Source organism: Erpetoichthys calabaricus, chromosome 1 (assembly GCF_900747795.2).
Source record: "Erpetoichthys calabaricus chromosome 1, fErpCal1.3, whole genome shotgun sequence".
Classification (NCBI taxonomy): domain Eukaryota; kingdom Metazoa; phylum Chordata; class Cladistia; order Polypteriformes; family Polypteridae; genus Erpetoichthys; species Erpetoichthys calabaricus.
The window spans coordinates 226963197-226973151 of record NC_041394.2 but is presented as its reverse complement, the minus strand read 5'-3'; the positions used below and the strand labels follow the sequence as shown (position 1 = coordinate 226973151).

The window sequence follows — 9955 nt, the reverse complement described above, 5'->3', positions numbered from 1 at the left end:
CTTGAGTTACAACCAGCCCTCGCGAACGAATTGAGTTCGTAAGTCAAGGGTCCACTGTATACAGTTATTGAAATTATGATTGATAAAAAGTCAAATAAGTCCTCTACACTTTACTGACTATGGTTGCTCTTTCAAAGTAAACAAACTTTATTTTATTACAAATGTACACTCCCTCTTTATGTTCAGTTGCAAAAAATTGCCTACATGGTCTAAACATGTTCTTCTAATACATAAGCTCCAACAACTAATTGTTTTTTTTGCTATAAAGATATGAATTTTAGTGTAATGCAGCTAATTGATTTGATAAAATCCACAACCAAAGGAATCAAACCTGCTACAAAACTGACTAAACATATCCATACACTAAGAAAATTACAATTTGCTTAAAGATGCTGCTTTATGAGGTCATTCTTCAGAATCAATTTGAACATGTTAATGTAGTGGTAGTATGAGTAATACAATTGTAACATGTACAGTTGTATGAAAAGCAGTTAACATATTATATCTGTTGCTCTTCTCTATATACCTGATCTATGAAATGCTCAAGTCAGAAGAAAGGTAGAGTACAAGAGTCAAGGACATTGCACATTGCAAGTAAATTGCCTGGATTGATGTCCATTTCTTTCTTTTACTATTGTGTACCACTTCTTATATTCTGACATTTTTAGTTAACAAGCTGGCCAGCTAGGGGATGTTGATTTTTTTTTTAATTTACTGCCAGCTGCTGCAGGTTTTTACAACATCTGTTGCAATGTTATATAAGAAGCTACAATATGGGTTCTGTAGTTCAGTGAGGAACATGATGCAGCCAGATACTCGAATCTGAGGAGTTACAACAGAATTTATTTTGTAATGTGGTTGATCAAACAAAAACAAAACTAGCTGAACGTACCCAAAAATCAAAAAGTTACGTGCATGAAACAGCAGTGACACTTCATAAAAGAATCCTTATCTTCTGCTGAATCGTTACTTTAAAAAGGTATATTTTAGTGTGGAAATGGATTGTCACACCCACATACACTTTGGACTTTTTCCTTCCTTGGGCCAATGCTGAATTGATATCCTCTGGTTCCCCACAACCATGAACTAAACTAGCCCATTTGAGACTGATTGCTATTTCAGTATTACAACGCAGTTATTGGTATACTGTAATGTGACTCAAATATACTTAATAACTAGTATGTCAGTTATTTATGATGTATTTGGTAATACAGCATATGTGATTTTTTTTTTCTATAGTTAAATAGTTGGCACCTAGATTTAACTTTGGTTTCATAGGTTTACAGATTCAGAGTCAATATAATCCCTTGTACAATCCCTTGTACATTCTCCGGCGGTATTTTACCTCACATTAGGACTACCGGATACTATATGCTAAGAGCCATTACCTCATAAACAGACAAATAAAACTTGTTTGTGACTGTACCACAGACTGTTATGATATTATTTACCCTCCTGTGCCATGCGTTGTTTGTTTCAAGATGTTAAATACAGTAGCAGTAAAAGTCAAGCTATGTGTAACTTGTTTCTAATGTTGTGTTTTCTCTTTCACTGCAGCTTTAAGAGGTGTACATGAATGTGTAATTTGATCTAGTAAGAAGTTACAAAATAAAACAAACTTATTTAAAGGAGTGTCCTTCCCAGTTGCAAAATACATTTAAATCAAACTGCATTACAAAATTACTCCATTTTCAAATGCAAGACTTTGAGGAAATAAAAATGGACCCATAAATAATATTATGATAAATTAAACTTGCAAAAGTTTGATCACATTTCTGAATAATGATAAAACAGCCAATCAGTGCAATTTAACAACTGACCTGTGAGATAGCATAGCACCAAGGAGCAAAAAACTGCTACTTAGGACCTTTTGATTTTAATAAACAGTACTTCATGTTAAAAGCTACCTAACTTAACAGATACATGTGTATAAATGATTACCATTTTCAGGTCAGTGCACACTGCCTTGCTTCTGTGAATATAATCTTAGTATTGTGTCAAAGACCGAGGCAGTAGTACTGTATCACACATGCAAGGAGAGGTTGCTGAAACTAATCAAGGAACACAGGAAATGTTCAAAGCTAGACTGAAAACAACAAGCCTGAGCTTTTTCCCCTTAATACAAAGTACAAGTGAAAGATGCTTTTTAAGAAGGCATTTGTTTTATAAAAAAAATGGAATGAAATTCCTCCCTTTGCAATAAAAAATATATACCATTTTCTAATTTGGTAAAGTTCTTCAACATGTTAGCAAGATGATTTCCATGGGGTGTTGTGTGTATTTGTTTTCACTTTCCTGGACATTAAACCTAGACTTCTTCATTTTCTTTAACAGTGTACATTTCAGCTCCACTTTCACTAAGTACTTTGTACATTAGCATAATACCATGCTACTGCAGTTTGAGATGTCACTAAAAACAACAGAGGTGGATTGCATTTCTTAATGCCTTACTGTCATGGTGACTATGTGGCTCTCTATATGGCTGTTCCCTGTGGTCAATTGATATCACAGCTTGTTTCTGTATTTTGACTTGTACTGCTGAGACAGGTTGTAGCTCTATGCACACACAAACATGGTAAAAAGGTACGGAGAATATGTGGGTTGGGTGAAAAAATATATTATTTATATTCCCATATATAACATGTAGAATATTCCATCCATCCATCCATTTTCCAACCCGCTGAATCTTAACACAGGGTCACAGGGGTCTGCAGGAGCCAATCCCAGCCAACACAGGGCACAAGGCAGGAACCAATCCCAGGCAGGGTGCCAACCCACAGGACACACACAAACACACCCACACACCAAGCACACACTAGGGCCAATTTAGAATTGCCAATCCACCTAACCTGCATGTCTTTGGACTGTGGGAGGAAACTGGAGCGCCCGGAGGAAACCCACGCAGACACATGCAAACTCCACGCAGGGAGGACCCGGGAAGCGAACCCAGGTCCCCAGGTCTCCCAACTGCGAGGCAGCAGCGCTACCCACTGCGCCACCATGCCGCCATGTAGAATATTATACATATTTTATAAGCAAAGTATTCATTGATCATAATGTAAGTATAATGATTGCATTAAGAATACAAGGATTAATTCTACAACGTTCTCCGTCCCAAAATCTTGTCGTATTGTCTGGGAACCATACAGTGACTAAAAATCGAATGCCCACTTTATACATAGAGGAAATTACTTACAAAGAATGAAAAAGACAGGAAAGGGATATCATCATTAAGTGCAAGCCAGGTATTATCACAGAGAACATTCACAAACACACCCATAGTGTGAATAATTTATAAGCTTCAAATAACTTAAGATTCGTGTCTTTGAGGTCGGCATGGTGAAGCACTGGGTATGGCTGCCATTTCATGCCATAGATGGTTCAAATCTCAAAGCCTCGATTGTGTCCTTCTGGAGTCTGGATATTCTCGCTGTGTTTGCACTGTTTTTCCTCTGGGTACTGTGTTTTTCTCGTGTATATCCCTAAAGACATGTGCAAGGTGAACTGGCAACTCTGAATTGGTCTTGTGTGAATGCAAATCTGGGTATGTACGTAAGTGGGACCTGTAATGAACTAGCACCCTGTACTGCCAGAATAGGCTCTGACCATCCATGACCCTAATTTGGGCAAATCAGGTCTAAGAATGTTACACTGTGTATTATGTCTTTGTGAGAAGCACAATGGAATAGTGATTAGTGTGGCTGCCTCAAGGCTCTTGTGTGCTAGGTTTGAATACTATACCCAGTCGCTCCCAGTGTGAACTTTGCATGTTCTCACTGTGTGTGCATGGATTTTTCTCTGAGTACTCTGTGTTAGGTTGACTGGCAATTTCAAACTGGCCCTGTGTGAGAATAGGCACAGAACCTCTGCACTCCTGAACTGGATTAAGGAAATATGAGTATACTATGCTCCATAACTTTGGGATGTGGGTGAAAAGTAGAAGTACTTGGCAAAGAACCCAGGCAGACACAGAAAGAAAGTGTTAAACTCAACAAAAATGACTGGGCAGTGGTTGGAGCAGATGACGCTGTCAAGCAGCAGCACTACTATGAATAAAAAAAATAACACTTAATAAACAAATAACACACACTGCACTAAGCATAGAATGCAAAAATAAAGAGTTATAACTGTGCTCCCCATTCTTGGGTGGTCAGGAAATGTGAAGAATGCCTACTACCAAGTTCCAAATGAACAGATTCACACAGGCAACCTGCAATTAGGACCTGCATAATTTTAATATTAAGCAGTACAATAAAATACAGCAAATATTGTTAGTGTACTCACAAATCCCTTGCACACTAAGCAATCCAAACAAACAAAAAAAATCTTGTAGATGACTGTGGTCTTATAAGAAGTACTGCTTGTAAAGGCTTTCATTGTTTATTATTTTCCTCACCCACACTGCTTACTAAAACAAGGCATTTACCCAAAATATGACTGTGTCCACACAACAGTGAAAACAATGAGAGAACAACAGCAGACTGCTGCCCGCTGTTTACCCTTAACATATGCAAATAAGCTTGCAGAAAAGAAAGATATGCTGAGAAGCTGAAAGTCAGCCCATGCTTGAGGCAGGTTCACAAGTGACATTAACTATTAACTAAGGCAGTACTATCAAAGTTCACCAGAATGGAAGAAAAGAGTCATCCAAGATATAGGAGAATGGTGTCAGGCATGCCTGCTCCTTGCAAATCCTCTAAAACATGAAATCTGATAACTGATCGAATAAAGCACTAGGTTCAAAGGTCTGTCTCTTCTTGAGTAATCTGCAGGAAAACACCTTCACATAAAAGTTTCAGCTAATGAAAATCCTCAATACTTTTAATAATATAAACAAAAATGAAAAATGTAATAATAAATTAATTTTGAGATTAAGGAGGACTGAAGCATTGAGGTAAGGTATAAAACTTACGCTCTCTGATGCCATGCTTATTGATTAGTGTGTACAAGTAAAAATTTCAATGTACTCTTTAAATGTGACAATAATGACCCCATAAACTATTTGAACATTTCTCTACTTAAATAACTTTATTATGAAAATTTTTCAACATTTTAACTGCATGTCTTATAAAGCCATTGAGGTCTGTTGCAGCATGCAGCCTGTCATTTTTATTGCTCCCCTCTAGTGGATCACTAGCCTTGCGCTGATGCTTAGTGTAGAAATGGAAATCCAGAGTTAATCAGGGGCAGCTCAAGTAAATCATGGTGACCTAACCTTTACCTAGAGTGCCAAAGAAAGCAAATGGAACATGAGCAGATAAAAGAGGAGCTTACTGTAGAAAATGCTTAGAGAGAGAGAGAATTTGGCTAAAGTCAAAAACAAGCAGACACTGGTTTTAGGCTGGGTTTTCAACAAAGAGAGCCCAGAATTCTACTATGAAATTTAATAAAAAAAAAGGCCTCCAGGAATTCTCCAAGAGGATAGCAAGACTTAACTGCTTTTAATTTTAAAGTTAACAAAGAGAAAGTCAAAAGTCAGTAAACATACTGTATGGCATCTTATTCAGATTAAACCAGATGTGGCCTTCTACTACCTACACAGCAGAGAAAGAAAAAGCTTTAACATGAAGTAAGCTGATACTGAAATATCTAAAAAGACTTGCTACAGTTCAACATGCTCAATTACGTGAAGACAACATTAATAAATGTCGGATGGAGTCTAAAGAAATTTTGAACAGTCACTAATCAAATGTATGTTCTTACTTTTTAGTAAAATAGGATGTTGCTTATCAATACAAAATGGCATAAAGCATAAGTTATAACAATAGAGTGTTCCAGTAATGTCCCATTGGGTGTCTCCCTAAAGCGAGTTGCCAGAGGACTAAGGATTATTGTGACTCCAAGACTGTCTGAAAAACAAGCATTTTTTTCCCCCAATAAGGTCACAGCATGGGAAATTGTTTCTCATTTTATAGGTTCCTGCAGTAATTACAACTTAAAAGAGAATGACTACCATTTGCACCTTTGTCCTTTAAAGCAACTGGTTACAAAGTTCCACCTGTCACATGTGTAAAACTCAAAGTTTTGTAAAATGTTTCCTGTAGCGCTACACTAGTTAGATACCCACACTTAACAGTTTATGTACTTTAACCTAATGGGCTCCTGCTACTTTCTGCCAAGTTGTATTTTTTTTTCTTAAATGAGACATAACATTACAGTACCCAAAAAAATAGGATACTTAAAAAAATAAAGAAGTAACTTCCTTGAATATGTAAATGGTTACACCAGATACTGGTATAATGGATAAATAAGATCGTTCAACTTTCTTTCTCAAATTACTTTTTAATTAACTTCCTTAGTGTTTGCTTTACAAAAACCGCCTTTATGCTGATCACACAGTTAATACCAGGTACTGAAAGTCAAAGTTCACCTCTTCTGTAATTTATCTAAAATGACAAATCCTGACATCATGCAAACATAAGCATGCAAAGGGATATGTTAACACATGATGTCTCCTGTTGTGTCAGGTGATGAAGTTAAACAATAACACACAGTCCAACTGTGAATCCCTACTACTACTACTACTGCCAGTTCTGCTACTACTACTTATACCACCAGCCAGGCATGTTATGGAAGGAAACACACTGGATGTAGTTAACAAAAAAAGAACTTGTAGTTTTTTTTCCAATGCACTTAACTGTGATGGTCATCACTATGGATCACACTGACTGATATTAAGGGAAAATGTTTGGACCAAAACAACCTTCTTGTCTTATGTTCTCCAAGTGGTAACAAACCACAAAATGAATGCATCCTTTTGTGTGCAAGGTGCTCATTCTGCCAACATTTCAAGATCCTTAAGATGACAAATTCCTGTAAAGTAGTTAAGTAGTCTGAAAAGCAACACAATTTCAGGGAAATTACAAATTCCTAAGCAAAACAAAACAGCTTTGCACTTATAAACTATAAAACACTTAATGCAGTACAGTAGATGTGAAACCATAATTACAAACAAATAATGCTTACATAACACTTTAAATATAACACACCCAGGAGAACAGTCCTCACTAAGTCACGCACTAGGCCAGGTGTAAAGACTGGAAGTAACATCATTTGCATTTAAAGTCCATCTCCTCTTTCCACAGGCTTGATGGACTACTTTTAAAAGTTTTGTTAGAGGATGACTCATTCCCCCCCTATCTGCTGAGGTCCAAGTGAGTAGTGTCAGATTCACATGTACAGTATGCTTTATTATGCAGAGTGATATTTCGTGACTAGCTTGCATGGTGGAAAACAAATATGCTTTTGACCAACCAATCAATTGTCTCTTTATTTTTTTTAACAGTGAGATACTGTGTATTGGGTACTTCACAATGTGCCTCTCCCCTTTTTGGCCATTTAATTTATCTTTACTATTTGAAATGTTTACATGAAGTTGATAGTCACGAAAAGCTAAACATTCACAAATGTATCCAGTTTTCTCAAACCAATAACCAGTACTCAATCAAAAAGATTTTTCTGGTATGGGGATACAAGGCAGAAACCAACCCTTGAAAGAAAACAATAGTTCATTACATTCATTCATACCCTGTCAAGTTAATTTTATGTGTGCCTGTAACTTAAAAATATATGGAATCAAAAAAAGATGCAGTCAACCCATAAGAAATGTACTGCATTCTGACTACAAGATAAACAGCAGTTTCCATATAAACATATGAGAAATAAGAAAACTCCACAAAGAAGGCATGCTTGGCAGTAACTGCTATGAGGCAAAAAAGTTACTAGTTGCACCAAATCATAATTATTTTAACATTAATTATTGTATTATTATTTTTTGTTCCATTAATTATTTTACTATTAATTACTTTACATTTTAAAAGTTTCGGAAAAAAATGATAGTCTAGGTCACTCTGCATGTGAGGAATTAAATGACAACAACCACAAATTGTGGCTTCAAGATAATGAGTCCAAATCAAATATTAGCAGGTGTGTTGGAGTTAGTGAATTTATACAGTCTAACAAATACTGTATCTCACGTAGAAATAGTGGGGTGATGGAGGAAAGACTGAAAAAAATGAAGAGAATGCAGTGGGGTATGGGGCCAAAAGCTCACTTCCTAAATGAACACACTGCTGTGCAAGGTGACAAGATGACAATGGACGACAACAACGCACATCAGCGTGACAGAAATCGCCAGAGCTCACACTAGTTGGTCAAATGTAAATTCATGACAAATGGTGTGAAAAGTCAGCGCAGATCGATCGCGGAGAATGAGCTAGAAGCGACTCCACTCCGTTGTTTAACTTAATGCATTTATGTTAGTTGCAGAAGTTAAAATAGCATATTTCCATTTCCGGTTGAAACAGGGTCGCCTGAATGTTTTGATCTTTTAAAAACACACCAAACTTAGCGAAATATCACAAATGTCAAGCCTACTACTTGCTAACTTCAGATAAGACTGCGGGTCATTAACAAAAGAGGGTTGAGGTGCACAGGATTTGCTGGCAATGTCCTCAAGTGTAAGATCAAGAGATGTCAAAAAAATTAAAAAGCCTATTGCCACAACCCAAGTAATGCAGTTTTATGGCAGTTTAACGCAGGGACTTCTCGCTTCCGAGTTTTCCACCCATCTGACGTCTCAGCCCCCCCTCCAGCACCTTCTAAAACCAACCCAGTCCAACAGACCTACCGACTCTAAGGCTGTTGCTCACTCCCCCGGAACCTTTCCTCCTCTTCGGTTGGGATACCTCCTTCCAAGTCATGTATGCATTAGTTAAGGTAACTTCAAAAGGTTTGTTTTTCAGAAACAGCTGAGAAGTCAACACCAGGCTTTGTAGTTCCATCTTTCTATGTGCTTTCTGTGGCTGTCTTTGTGCGTAACGGAACCAACCCCGCCGATCTAAAACAAGCAGCAGGTGTTCCTTTCTTAGTTTCCGGTTTATTATCTTGTGCCCTTCATCCCAATGATTTTTTTCAGCGACGGGCAGCAGCGAGATGTCAACAATGAAATTGTTTCAGAGTGTTGCGAAGCTCCATTCCGAGTCAGCTGCAACAGACCGCTTAGCGGTTTTCTTTCCCATTACCAAGGGGACGCAACAGAGAGCGTGAGGGTGCGTCTTACGTCATTGCGTATGCAAATATTTCCCGGGAGGCTGTTGGATAATTATATCCGAGGGCTTGATCGGAGCGCAGAGGTCCTCGATTTGGTAGTCCTTTCTGTGACAGTATTTGTAAATATGTGAAGTTAGGAAATCAATGTATTTGAAGTTCAGATACGTCGTAGCTCAAAGCCCTTGTTATCCAGAATTGGATTAAGCAAAGTTTTGAAGGTTCTGTGTTTCTGTTAGATTTTGTTCCTTTAGTCGTGCAACATAGTGTATGTGAGTGTTTGCAGGCTTTTTAGTTTGAACTTTTACGCTTTTTTGAGTAATTCTACACAGATATGATTTGCTTAACAGACGTTTAGTGTGTCGTTGAGCAGTGCAGCGCTGCCGTCGTACGGACAGAGCGTCCTTGGTACGAATCTCGTTACCGGTTTGCCTTAGTCAAGTTCTCTCGTTATCCAAGTGTTATTAGTTAGCGTTCGTGTGTGTTGATTTCGTTGTAAATTCCAAATTGGTCCCTGTTTCAGTCTTTGTGAACGAAGCAGCAATGGACTGGCTAACGGAATAATTATAACAATGTATTTTATTTATATAGCAGGCTCCGACTCGGCACGACCCAGATTTGACAATGTCGTACAACTGAGTTAATAGAGTTATAGGTTTATTTTGATAATTTACTTATAGTATTATTTATGTATTATCCTAGTTAATATTCTATTAAATTTATCAGACTTAATATGTGATCGTGAAGGCGATGTGTCATGGTGGTGCATAATTTATTTAATATTAAAGTGACTCTCATAAATTATATGTATGCATCTAGCGTGAATGATAAAGAGATTTCATACAAAATGTATTCCTAATGTGAACACTCATGAAATTATAATACCCGGAGACTTTAATTGTGTTTT

General features: G+C 37.3%; 1 protein-coding gene across 1 annotated transcript in view; it reads right to left on the bottom strand.

Moving 5' to 3' along the window:
• cerk (ceramide kinase) overlaps positions 1-9046 on the bottom strand; it is a 191243-nt gene extending 182197 nt beyond the window's left edge. Inside the window, exon 1 of the mRNA XM_051935160.1 lies at positions 8630-9046. Coding sequence (XP_051791120.1) covers positions 8630-8783 — 154 coding nt within the window. The 5' untranslated portion in view covers positions 8784-9046. The remainder of the gene's footprint in view (positions 1-8629) is intronic.
• Between the last annotated feature and the right edge of the window lie 909 nt (positions 9047-9955).